Source organism: Anguilla rostrata, chromosome 12, assembly GCF_018555375.3.
Source record: "Anguilla rostrata isolate EN2019 chromosome 12, ASM1855537v3, whole genome shotgun sequence".
NCBI classification, from domain to species: Eukaryota; Metazoa; Chordata; class Actinopteri; order Anguilliformes; family Anguillidae; genus Anguilla; species Anguilla rostrata.
Window position 1 is genome coordinate 30114892 of NC_057944.1, and position 14291 is coordinate 30129182.

Genomic DNA, 14291 nt, shown 5'->3' on the forward strand with positions numbered 1-14291 from the left:
GGGAAAGGGAGAGGATTAGAGGAGCGTGAGCGAGGGAGGAGGGCGTGGCAGAAGGAGGTAGGGGAGGGAAGTGATAAAATGGTGGAATGGAAGGGGGAGGGGGAGTGGAAAGGAAAGGGAAGAGGTGTGAAGTGAACTAAGGAGAATGAGAGAGAGGTCGTGCAGACAGAGTGAGAGCATGAGAGCGATGGAGAGAGGGAGGGAAAAAGGGAAACAAATAAAAAAGGGAGTGGAGGGGGAAATAGAGGGGGAGGGAGGGATGTGGCAAAGGAAGGATGGAGAAGACGGGTTAAAAGGAAGGGAGAAAAGAGAGAAAGGAGGGGTGGGGGAGGAGGTATGGAGGGAAGAAAAAGGAGAGAGAGAGAATATAAATGAAAGGGGGGGCGAGAGGCAAGAGGGACAAGAGATTGATTGAAGGGAGGGAGGAAGGAAAGTAAATTATCCGAGAGCGCTATTTTAAGAGCCGTTCGGTCTTTATGGCCACACCTGAAAAAAACCCCCTGCGGAGCCCCCAGGGTGCCCCTGCGCCGGACACGGCCGAAATCTCTCCACCCGGACGTGTGATCGCGTAGCGCAGCACCGGCGCTTCCCTGGCTCGGCCCGAGCGCGCCCGCGCGGCGTGGAAGCGAGCTTGTTGTCATTTGATTTATTTCTTGCTTTCCGCTCTATTTTGGCAGGAAGGCTTGTGTACAAGAACAACAATAGGTGCCGAGACTCAGAAAAATCCCCAAACAGTTAAACTGCCAGAACCTTCCGAGGGGCTGCCATCTTTGTCTCTCTGTCCTCTCTCTTTCTTTTTTTTCTTTTTTTAATTGATCCATCTGGGCTGTGTGCTTCAGATTCACATGCGTATCCAAATATAAACGCACAGAAACACGTCAAATGCACACGGTCTCACGCGCATACACACACACACACACACACACACACACACGCACGCACGGTTCAAAACAAAAATATGGAGGGAATTCATCTCTCTTTCCAGCACTCATCTCCCTCCTCATCCCTCATTCTTTAATTAGCACTCTCATTAGACTGTCACAGAAAGGGGGAAAGAGGGAGCAAGAGAAAACCCCATTCCTGTCATAAAAAAGCCTATCCCCTCCACCCCTATCCCCTCCTCCCTACCCCCTCCACCCCTACCCCCTTTTCTCTACCCACTCCACACCCCCCCATTCTCTCTCTTCTCCCTTTTATTCCCTTCGTTTTTTCCTGCTCTCTCTCTCCCCATCTCTCTCTCTCTCAATCTCTTTTTCCCATTTTAGCTTCTCACTCGGTGCTCCACGTCCTTTCATCATTCCCGGTATTCTCCCGGGGAATCCCTCGCTGGAGTTCTCCCGGTGCATTTTTCCCCCCCACCGTACCGCACCGTACCGCACCTCGCATTTGGACACGCGCGAAAAAAACCGCGTGGAGGTCCGCGGCGGCCATCGCTGTCACCTGCTCCTCAGGCTACCGCCGCGGCGGCCATGATATTGATGAAGGATAATAATAATGATGACAATAAGCCGCTCTGGAGGAATAATAATAATTAGCTTGTCTCCGGGGGACCCTGTTTTTTTTTTGTTTTTTTGTTTTTTTGGTTTTTTTGTTTTGTTTTGTTTTTTTTTCTCTCTCTCGCTTCCTCTCGCAGCGTAATTGCCGGCAGCTGAAGGCATTGTCTCTCCCGGCTCCCTCTTTTCATCTTTCTATTTTCCCTTTCCCTCGCTCCCAACTTCCCACTCCTCGCCTCCTCCTCCTCCTCCTCCTCTGCCTGCTTTCGGCTCCCACCCTTCCACCCCCCCCCCGCCCCCCCACCCATTCCAAAATCCACCTTTCATTTCATTTCTCTCTCTCTCTCCCTCGCCTCTCCCCATCTCCCACAACCTGGCTCATGTATAGCGCACCCACATCCCTCCCTCCCTCTCTCCCTCCCTCCCTCTCTCTCTCTCTCCCTCTCTGAAGGTGTAAACAGTAATGAATGAGTAGTTATTGTAGCTGGGCGGTAATGTTGTTTCCTAAAAGGCAGTTAGCGTAAAGGCTGTCTTGGGGTGGTGGGATCGGGGGGTGGGGGTGGGGGGAGGGGGGGGTTGTGTTGGAGAGTGGAGCCGGGCCCTACGGCCTCTTCCACAAATACCATCATTTCTCTTCCTCTCAGTCTCTCTCTCTCTCTCTCCCTCTCTCTCTCTCTCCCCCTCCTCATCTCGCTCTCTCTCTCTGCCCACTCCTACGTTCTGCGGTGAGGACACCTCCAGTCTGTTTTTTTTTTCTTTATCCCACAATCTCTCTCTCTCTCTCTCTCTCTCTCTCTCTCTGTTTATTCTTCTGTTTGTTCATCCCATCCTTCCTCTTTTCCCTCCGTTCCTTCGTGCGAGCATTCCAGCTTGGCTGGGATTATTTGCCGTTGTTATTTGCGCAGTCGAATCCAAATCTGGATTGTGAGTTCAGCGGAGTCCACAGCAAACTCAGAGTGCAAATCAGATTAAATCAAAGGCAGCAGCAGTGCATTATGGGTAGCGAGACAATAACCAATGAAAAATGCTGTGGAAAGGTTGCATAGCCGCAGAGGCTGGGCTATGTAAGTAGTTGTGTATGTCTGGGAGTACTAGATCACATCTGGTCACATCTGGCTTTGTCCCGTCAGGGTTGGGTGGGTTTAAATCCTGTAACTGTCTTCAGTATGTGGCCTATAGTATGTCATAGGCTCGTAAGTTTGCTTAGTGACAGCTGACTGTATAGCGCTGTAGCTGTTAGATTGAATACCTGACTGTCACATCTTAAGTTCTTACGGACCTCTCAATATTAGCAGCAGTATTCGGATGTGAGAGTCAGCTTGGATCACGTGCAGCATTGTAGCCACAGCTGTGAATGTTGAAGTCACGCCTCTCTCTCTCCCCCACTCCCCCCCGCAGTGCCCAGCCAGCCGCCCCAGAATGTGCGCGCCATCACCGTCACCTCCGACGAGGCGGTGATCACATGGTCCGAGCCGCCGAGGATGACGCTGAACGGCGTCCTGAAGGGCTACCGCGTGGTGTTCTGGTCCCTCTTCCCTGATGGAGGTGGGTGCTGCTGGGGCCAGACACTGGGGCCGACTCACAGTAATTATGACTACTACCATTACTACACCCCCCCTTTAACTCACACTGTCCAACCCTGCCCAAACCCAATACCCCTAAACCTTAAACCTGCCCTACACACTACCCTCCCTAACACCTACCCTACACACTACCCTCCCTTTAACTCACACTGTCCAACCCTGCCCAAACCCAATACCCCTAAACCTTAAACCTACCCTACACACTACCCCCCCTTAAACACTCACCCTACACACTACCCCCCCTTTAACACACTGTTCAACCCTGCCAAACCCATACCCCAAACCTTAAACCTGCCCTACACACTACCCCCTTAAACCTACCCTACACACTACCCCCCCTTACTCACACTGTCCACCCTGCCCAAACCCATCCCTATAACCTACCCTACACACTACCCTCCCTTTAACTCACACTGTCCAACCCTGCCCAAACCCAATACCCCTAAACCTTAAACCTACCCTACACACTACCCTCCCTTTAACTCACACTGTCCAACCCTGCCCAAACCCAATACCCCTAAACCTTAAACCTGCCTCACACACTACCTTCCCTTAAACCTACCCTACACACTACCTTCCCTTAAACCTACCCTACACACTACATTCCCTTAAACCTACCCTACACACTACCCTCCCTTAAACCTACCTTACACACTACCTTCCCTTAAACCTACCCTACACACTACCCTCCCTTAAACCTACCTTACACACTACCCTCCCTTAAACCTACCCTACACACTACCCTCCCTTAAACCTACCATACACACTACCTTTCCTTACACCTACCCTACACACTACCCTCCCTTACACCTACCCTACACACTACCCTCCCTTAAACCTACCCTACACACTACCCTCCCTTAAACCTACCCTACACACTACCCTCCCTTAAACCTACCCTACACACTACCCTCCCTTAAACCTACCCTACACACTACCCTCCCTTAAACCTACCCTACACACTACCCTCCCTTAAACCTCCTACACACTACCCTCCCTTAAACCTACCCTACACATCACTCTCCCTTAAACCCTACACACTACCCTCCCTTAAACCTACCCTACACATCACTCTCCCTTAAACCCTACACATTACCCTCCCTTAAACCCTACACACTACCCTCCCTTAAACCTACCCTACACATCACTCTCCCTTAAACCCTACACATTACCCTCCCTTAAACCCTACACACTACCCTCCCTTAAACCTACCATACACACTACCCTCCCTACCTACACTACCCCTAAACCCTACCACTACCTCCTTAAACCTACCCTACACCATCACTCTCCCTTAAACCCTACACACTACCCTCCCTTAAACACCTACACATCCCTCCCTTAACCCTACACATACCTCCCTAAACCTACCATATCCTAAACCTACCTACACCTACCCTCCTACATTACCCTCCTTATTAGCCTACTACGCCTTGCCTTACACACTAACCTCCCTTATTATTATTGATATATGTCTCAATAACATTTTTGATTGGCCCAGGCATTGTTTGTTTGCTATGAACAGTATTGCAGATATTTGGAAAAGTATGTTTTAAACTGGTAAACCTGGCAGCTTTACAATTATATACATGAATACTTGAGTGCACCAGTCTCCGGTTACATGTTCCACTGGAAATAGATCAGAATAAAAATAATATTAAACATAATTATTTGGTGAATAATGGTAAATATGCATATGTGTACCGTCTGCTTCGGAGTTAAGCATATTTTCTTGGATTATACTTCAGGCTCCCAAATGCCCTATACCAGCCAATGTAAAGCCAGTAGGTAATATAAATATCTAACATATCCATAATTTCACACGGAAACTATTTGGGCCAGTCAAAAATATTTCAAAAAATGTTCAAACTGTCCCTGTAACATAGTGCCCCTCCAAACCTTATATTAGGCCTTGTACCCTCAAACCCTCTCCTTGCTGGAAAAGCCCCTTCCTTCAACCCACTATCCTCCTGTCTGTGTGGTTTTGTGTGTTGCAGTCGATGTACAAGAGGCAGTGTCTACTATATGTGTGTTTCAGTGCAAGAGTATGCAATGTGTGTGTATGTATGTATGTATGTGTGTATAGGCTTATGTGTGTGTGTGGGCTTATGTGTGTGTGGTTAAATAAACAGCTCTTTCCCTTCTTGACCCTTTGCGTAGGTGACTGACTCCAGTGAACACATTGCGTGTTTCAGTCTATTGCATCTCCTTGCATATCTGTGTATGTGTCACTGTTTGCTCCACGGTACAGCGCTCTCTGTGAGCCAGTCTTCTCTCTCTTTCTGTCTCTCTCTCTCTCTCTCTCTCGCGCTCCCCTCCTCTCTCTTACTCTGCCTCTTCTCCCTCCCTCCCTCGTGCTTGTGCAGTGCTACAGTTTTTCAGAATGTAAATTTGACATTGTGCAGAAGTGCTCAAATGAAGACTGACAAATTGTATCTCTCGTTTTCCTACTTTCCCCCTCACTGTCGTTCCCTCCCTCCTTTCCTCCCACCTTCTTTCTCTCTTTCTCGGTCTTGATCCTTGCTTCTCCCGTCTTCTGCATTTCACAATCCATCTCTTCTTCTATCCCATTGTTTCTCTCTGTCTCTCTCTCTGTCTCTGTCTCTCTCTCTCTCGTTCATCCTCCCCACTCCGTCTCTGTTTCTCTCTTCTCTACTCTCTCTCTCTCTCTCTCATTCATCCTCCCTCTGTTTCTCTCCTCTCCTCCCTCTCCCTCTCTCTCTCCCTCTCTCTCTCTCTCCTCTGCTGTCTCTCAGAATGGGGGGAGATGCAGAACATCACCACCTCCAGGGAGCAGGTGGAGCTGAAGGGTCTGGAGAAGTTCACTAACTACAGTGTGCAGGTGCTGGCGTACACGCAGGCCGGGGACGGCGTGCGCAGCAACGTGCTCTACATCCAGACCAGAGAGGACCGTGAGTGCAGCGCTACCGCACACACGCTGACTATACACACACGCAGCCCTACCGCACACACTACCTTACACACACTGACCATACACACACACGCTACCGCACACACACTAACTATACACACACACACACAGCGCTACCGCACACACACTGACCATACACACACACAGCCCTACCGCACACACGCTGACTATACACACACAGCTCTACCGCACACACGCTGACTATACACACACAGCTCTACCGCACACACGCTGACTATACACACACAGCTCTGCCGCACACACGCTGACTATACACACACACGCTACCGCACACACGCTGACCATACACACACACGCTACCGCACACACACTGACTATACACACACACGCAGCTCTACCGCACACACGCTGACTATACACACACACGCAGCCCTACCGCACACACGCTACCGCACACACGCTGACTATACACACACACACACAGCTCTACCGCACACACGCTGACTATACACACACACACACAGCTCTACCGTACACACGCTGACTATACACACACACACACAGCTCTACCGCACACACACTGACTATACACACACACACGCAGCTCGACGGCACACACACTACTGTACACACAATGACCATACACACACAGACACACACACACACACTGACTGTACACACACATGCACATACACGCTCACATACACACACACACGCACACTCTTGTAATACACACACACACACTCACAATACACACACACATGCATACACACTGTACACTCAAAATACACACACACGTGCATACACTCCATACACACACACACTCACACACAATACACGCACTCATAATACACACACACAATTTGCAGTACATACTGTATATACATGTATTTACACTCACAATACACACACATGCAATACACACACAAATTTAAATGTGTACATATTTCCAGTACATACTGTATATACATGTATAAACATAACATTGTACACTACATACATGCACACATGCATGTACGCACACAAAAACTGAACCGTTAATCCAGTGAAGCACTGTGTGGCCTACATCTGTATGTCTTATGAATAAATAATCATGCAAATAGCACACAGGAATAAAGTACACAAAAGGGTACTATAAGTGTGTATCAGGGAACAAGATGCAGAATGTACACCGTGTATAATCATAATCATAACACATGCATGCACATGCACACAGCACACACAGAGACACAGACACACACTCAGACACACACACACACACACACACACACACACAGGACAGAAGGTTAGTCTGGCAGTGCTCTGTGTTCTGAGGAGCAGGTCCTTTGTACAAAAGCCTCTTGCTGGAGGCCAGACAGAGTGAGGAGGGGGAATGGAGGGGGGTAGTAGACTGGGAGAGGAGGGCGGGGGGAGGGGGTTATCGGTCAGACTCCTGATTAAAGCTTATTTGGAGGCTGAGGCACCATTACCAGTGTTAATGACAATTAAGAAGCTTTGGCCAAAGGCTTGGGTGGGGGATGGGGGGGGGGCGTCTTGCCCAGCTTAGAACCTCACACAAGGAGAGGGATTCATTCCTCATGGATTAGAGGGGATTAATTTTGTGCTTACACCATTCGGGTCAGGATTACAGCTGTATCTCTGCCTCTCATCCTCCCTCAGGGGTGGGGAGGGAGGGGGGACACAGCTGGGGTTCTGGAGATGGAGGGAGAGGGGGAGGAAGATGAAGAACAAGGGATGGAGGGAGGAAGAGTAAGTCGGTTGGACTGACTGAGGCAGCAGGAGGATGGCAAGAGGAATAGAGATGGGGAAAATGAAGGAGGGATGGAGGTCAAAACAAAGGAGTATTGTATAGCCAGGATATTTCCATCTCTCCCTCTCTCCCTTACCCACTTTCTCTCTCTTGTGTCAGAGAGGCTGAATGTTACTGTGTCAGTGATGTTAGATGTCAGTGTGTCCAGAGGCAACAGGCACTCTCTCAAAATCTCTCTTTCTCTTTTTCACTCTCTCTCTCTTTCTCTCTCTCACTGTCTCCTTCCCTCCCTCTGCCCCCCCCGGGCCTTGGCAGCATATGGAGCAGTGATTGGAGTTGAATTGTTCAAGCACACCCCCAACCTCGCTCCCCCCCCACACCCCATCCAGCCCCAGGGCCTCCATGCTCCTGGGCCTGCCTGATGTTTCTCTTTAGTTTGTGTGTGTGTGTGTGTTTGTGTATGTATGTGTGTGTGTGCGTGCGTATGTGTGTGTTTGTTTGTATGCACTTGTGCACTCAGGCAAACTGGGGCTACAATGGAGCTCTCTTCTTAGTTACTGATAATAAGGGCATTTGAGTACTGTGACATCACAAAGCACAGCCTAACCAGTACTGTGACATCACAAAGCTCATATCAGCCTAACCAGTAGTGTGACATCACAATGCATGTCTTAGCCTAACAGCGCTGTGACATCACAAAGCACAGCCTTCCCACAGCACTGACACTGGCAGAAATGCATTTACATGTACAGCAAGTGCACAAATGCACACAATGCAATTTGCAATAGTGCTATGAACTAACTGCACATTTTAGCCAGTGTATTTCAATGAAACTTAGATATAAGCGGCTTGGAGTGGAACAGTTTGATAAAGTTCTAGTCCCCTTTCCCACATCTGGATGTTCTTTAAAATCTCGGATATAGTTCTGTGCTGTGCGGTGCGACACAGTGTCAATAGATTGCCGCACGGTTGGATACACAGCACTAACACAGGCTCTCCCGATGGAGTCTGACCCCCTCTGGAGGACCCAGTGTCTGTTCTGTTCCTGTGCGAGGGGGTAAATATGGATCAGATACCCTCTGCCCCCTGTCTGGAAGCAGGTGCGGGCGCGGAGATTACCCCAGTGCCCAGATTAAAACACAATAATGATGATGGTGTGTTTCTCTCTAAGCCCCAGCTTGCCCTCCATTCTCTCTCTCCATCCACCCCTCCCTCCCAGCGTCCAGATTGCAGCGTTATCTCTCTTATAATAACGATGATGATGATGAAAACATTTGGTCCGTGGGTCAGGATTAATTGGGGGGGCAGGGGGAAGCCTGTCCCAACCCTGTCTCCCCCAACACGAGACAGGAGGCTGGGGGCAAGGCTTGGGGGGGGTTGTCATAGAGGCCACCACACCCCCAATTCAGATGGGAAGTTTATTGTATTCTGGAGTTAATAGGTCACAGAAGGGGGCGGGGGGGCTGGGGGTTGGCATCATTTCCAAACGAGTGGCCAAGTGTGTGGTACCCCCATTTACACCCAACCTGTAGATCTCACTCAGTTCATGTTGCTTAAAAATGACGGTTGCTCAACATTAAGGATAACACTAGCTGTAACTGTTGTAACCAATCAAGTTATTTTTCCGTAATAACTTGTCTGCTGTCTTGTTGTATCACTTCATAACAATTTGAATTGAGAGCTAGTGTACCCTTGTGCGCTCAAACCCAAGTGCACACAAAATTAGTTTTCCAATAGTCTGCATTAACTCAGTGTGCTCATTTTACTGTTATCATTGAAATACCTAGAAATAGGTGAAGCTTGTTTTTACATATTAATCAGTCCTATAGCCAATTTGCGTTAAGTGTTTACACAAGGATGCAACTGTCCACCAGACCTGTACATTTGAGCCTGTAATATCTTGATTACATGTCCAGGGCCTTATTTGCTGTGCTAAAATGGTGCCTCATGTTTGGGAGTAGTGGATGGGGGCTGGAGAACGGGCACAGTCAGCCCGGGACGGGTTGGGTGAAGGAGAGGTCATTCTGTGAAGCTATCGACCTGCAGCAGTCACTGTGAAATGGACAGTACATGTGGGGGTTAATCTGAGAGAGAGGAGGTCAGTAGCGGAGTTTAAATACACCGAGTGCAGAGCGCGGGCCGCCGTGTCTGAAGGAACATATGTCACTGACACCCCTCCCCTCCCCGTTTCCATGGCGCTTACTCCGCAGAGCTTCTTAAATTAAGGGCTAAGCCACAAACAGCCCTGCTCACTTTAACACTTCTTTAAGTCTCCAAGACACTCACGCTCACGGGCGTACAAACAAGCTCATATACTCTAAATACACACACACACAGTTTCTCATTAATCGACACACACACACACACACACATACACACACACACACACACACACACACAGTTTCTCATTAATCGACACACACACACACACACACAGTTTCTCATTAATCAACATACACACACACACACACACACAGTTTCTCATTAATCGACATACACACACAGTTTCGCAGTAATGAGAGCACACATAGTTCCTCATTATAACACACACACACACACACTATTCCTCACTTACCCAGGCATATGCGCAGATTCACATCACTTATCAATCACGCATTTGTTTATACCCATCTCACTTATTTATCCATCCTCGTAGACACAAGTGCACGTGCTCGCTCGGGCTCTCTCTCTCACACACACACACACAGACAGGCACACACACACACACACACACACACACACGCTCACACATACATATTAACTGGGACTCTTGGGTTGTTCAAGTCCAGACATGACAGATTGCGACAGACACTCTATATTGTAGGCAAAATGATGAGCTTGGTTGGGCTGAACGGCCTGTTCTCTACATTCTCATGTTCTTACAGGAATACCCTCAATCAGCTCCCTTTCGAACACAGAAACACAAACTCACTCACGCATACGCTGCAGTACATACAAATGCACTCAGAGACACTCATTCAGTTAAGTCATTCCTCTCTGCCGGACCATGCCCACATGCAAGAGCACAGGTGGGGATAGAGTCCTCATACTGACTGCCTGACACACAGACACACTCATACTGACTGCCTGACACACAGACACACTCATACTGACTGCCTGACACACAGACACACTCACACTGCTGACACCTCATACTTGACTGCCTGACCACAGACACACTCATACTGACTGCCTGACAACAGACACACTCATACTGACTGCCTGACACACAGACACACTTATACTGACTGCCTGACACACAGACACACTCATACTGACTGCCTGACAAACAGACACTCATACTGACTGCCTGACACACAGACACACTCATACTGACTGCCTGACACACAGACACACTCATACTGACTGCCTGACACACAGACACACTCACACACAGACACACTCATACTGACTGCCTGACACACAGACACACTCATACTGACTGCCTGACACACAGACACACTCATACTGACTGCCTGACACACAGACACACTCATACTGACTGCCTGACACACAGACACACTCATACTGACTGCCTGACACACAGACACACTCACACACAGACACACTCATACTGACTGCCTGACACACAGACACACTCATACTGACTGCCTGACACACAGACACACTCATACTGACTGCCTGACAACAGACACACTCACACCCCGACACACTCATACTGACTCCTGACACACAGACACACTCATACTGACTCTGACACACAGACACACTCATACTGACACCCTGACACACAGACACACTCATACTGACTGCCTGACACACAGACACACTCATACTGACTGCCTGACACACAGACACACTCACACACAGACACACTCATACTGACACCCTGACACACAGACACACTCATACTGACTGCCTGACACACAGAAAATCCCGTTGGGGCTTAAAGCAGATTTACCGGCCCGGAATGTCACTGAGTGACAAGAACACGGACCTGGAGAAGGACAGTGAGACCTGGGGTTGGTTGGGGGGGGGGGGGGCGGGGGGCGGGGGTGAAAGCAGTGTTGTAACAAGGTCCCTCGCTCCCTGTCTCTCAGACCCGGGTCCTCCAGCAGGGATCAAGGCCGTCCCCTCCTCTGCCAGCAGTGTGGTGGTGTCCTGGCTACCCCCCAATAAGCCCAATGGTATCATCCGCAAGTACACCATCTACTGCTCTAGCCCTGGGTCCGGACAACCGGTAAGTGCCAAGTGGGGGGGTACACTGCAAGAGGCACGAGTGAGTGTATGGTGATAGAGAGTGGAAGAGAATGGGAGGAAAATCTGGGGGGGGGAGGCTAGATTAGTGTGGACACATTTTTGCAATATCAGGCATACAAGGACTGAAATATTGTAGCTTTTCTTGATAGTTCACACACATTTCCTGGGACTAGGCCTATACTTAATTTCTCTAAAGTATAAACACGTCAATTGTTTCGGTAAAACTTCTGACATCTCTGTCGAAATCGCTGTCGAAATAATGTACTCTCCTTTGAAAATGACATTTTGTTCCCAAATCCACGCACCTAAACATCAGCTGAACAGACCTTACTTTCATTTATTACACACAGATGTAATAAAAAAAGCATGAAAATCATATACAGTACTGGGGACAATAAAAAACAAACAAACAAACTAAGAAAATAAGAGAAGAAATCATTCAGGTGACTTGTGTCTTGGTCAGGCCACAGACTTTCATCAACTTCACAAGCAAAGCTCTCCCTGGCCAGGCAGGGGGGGGTGGATCCCGTGTCTCTGTCAGCATGTTCCCACATACCCCCCCCCCAAGTGCTTGAAACAGGCGCACGGTGTGGGGGGGGCGCAGTCGTACACCTTCCGCCATCAAGCTGAGGACACAAAAACTCCTCCTGTTGTGTTTCGGAAAGGTGAAAATGGAGGGAGATGAAAAGATTTTTAAAAAACGCTGCTTTTCATCGAACCCGGTGCCGGACCAGAGCGGTCCAGTAAAAACGCACGATGACCCAAACGACACGCGTGTAGGCTGCACCGGTCTGCCCTGCACTGTCTGATCAGGTTGGGGGCGGGGCCACTGCAGAAAGCATCAAAGGGAAGCAAGGAGGTGCGCAGTGCTGGAACGAACTCAGTGGGGACTTCGGTTATCACATGAACGTATCACATGTTCATATGGTGAATGAGGACTGCCCGGGTGCTAATGGCTGCGCAGAGAGTGATACTTCTCCCCCCCCACGGTGGCCGGGGGCTCCAAGAGCACGGCGGCCCCTCCTGTTTCTCCCTCATCTCCTCTGCTCTGTCAGATCGCACCCAGGCTCATCAATAAAAATGTACTTGTGTTGAACGGGGCTCGTATCTAGCTCAAACATACTCTGAGAGAAGGAGAAAAGGAGGGGCATACCTTCTTGAGTCTGGTTCCTCCCAGGGTTTCTTCCTGTTTGCCATCCAGGGAGGTTTTTCCTTGCCACTGTCGCCGGTGGCTTGAGTTGTGGGGGTGTAGGCTGGGGTGTACTGTGAAGCGCTCTGTGAAGTGAAAAAGGGTCACGGGTTCGAATCCCGGGCCAGGGCTCTGTTTACATGTTCTCCCCATGTCTGCCTAGGTCTCCTCTGGGCACTCCGGTTTCCTCCCACAGTCCAAAGACATGCAGGTTAGGCTAATTGAAAATTAAATTAAATTAGGTGTGAGTGTGTGAGTGAATGGTTTGTGGGCCCTGTGATTGATTGGCGACCTGGCCAGGATATATTACTGCCTCTTTCCCAATGCATGCTGGGATAGGCTCCGGCCCCCCTTGCGACCCTAACCTGGAACACACGGGTTAGATAATGGATGGTTGGGTGGAGGGATGGATGGAATTGCCATAGTATCAGGAATAGATCTCCTCCAGTGAATATAGTGATGTACAATGGCATTTTGAAACGACTGCAAAGGGTCTTTGCCAGAGATCAAACGCTTAAAGTCCTATTCCACAGGAAACTGCACTAGCCACTGCTCCAATAAGCCTTTAGATTAAGCAGGTACTTATGGCTGTTGCCATACATTGGTGAGAATTACAGTATACAGTAATAAAATAATGGTTTAACTTGTGTTAGAGTACTTACTTTCATGTGTTGGCAACACAGTTCTTTCAGTCAAAGGGAATGTGGTGTATTTGCTTTTTCCCAGCTCAGGTTTTTTTCAGTTCTTTTATTTGTGCCAAAGGTATGCTTTCTGGTTAAATAATTAAAACAACTGCTGTTTGTCCTGTTAAGGTGAGTGGTGAGTGCATTCATATGATAACTGAAGTTTAGTATTTTGAATGGTAGTGTTTTCCATGCAAACACAAGAGATTTTTTTTTCTGGAGTCTGTGCCTAATGAGGACAATTGTGTGACAATTGTATGTTTTAGAAAAGGGCAAAATGAGACTTAAATTTGTGTGAAAACACAAAGAAATTGTCATTCTCTTTTAACATTAACCTTTTGCTCATTGGGTCCATAAGACCTGTTCCAAGCAAATGTTGAGAGCAGCTACTGCGTGTGTCTGTGTGTGCGTGCATGTGTGTCTGTGTGTGTGTGTGCATGCATGTGTGTGTGCGTGCGTGTGCGTGTGTGTGCGTGCAT

The 14291-nt window shown here is 48.8% G+C and overlaps 1 protein-coding gene across 1 annotated transcript in view; it reads left to right on the top strand.

The window, feature by feature from the left end:
- The window catches only part of dscaml1 (Down syndrome cell adhesion molecule like 1), a 130274-nt gene that overhangs the window by 96940 nt on the left and 19043 nt on the right, over positions 1-14291 (top strand). The window contains exons 18-21 of the mRNA XM_064301498.1: positions 2892-3038; positions 5833-5988; positions 11781-11920; positions 13293-13340. Of these exons, the coding sequence (XP_064157568.1) occupies positions 2892-3038; positions 5833-5988; positions 11781-11920; positions 13293-13340 (491 nt within the window). The remainder of the gene's footprint in view (positions 1-2891; positions 3039-5832; positions 5989-11780; positions 11921-13292; positions 13341-14291) is intronic.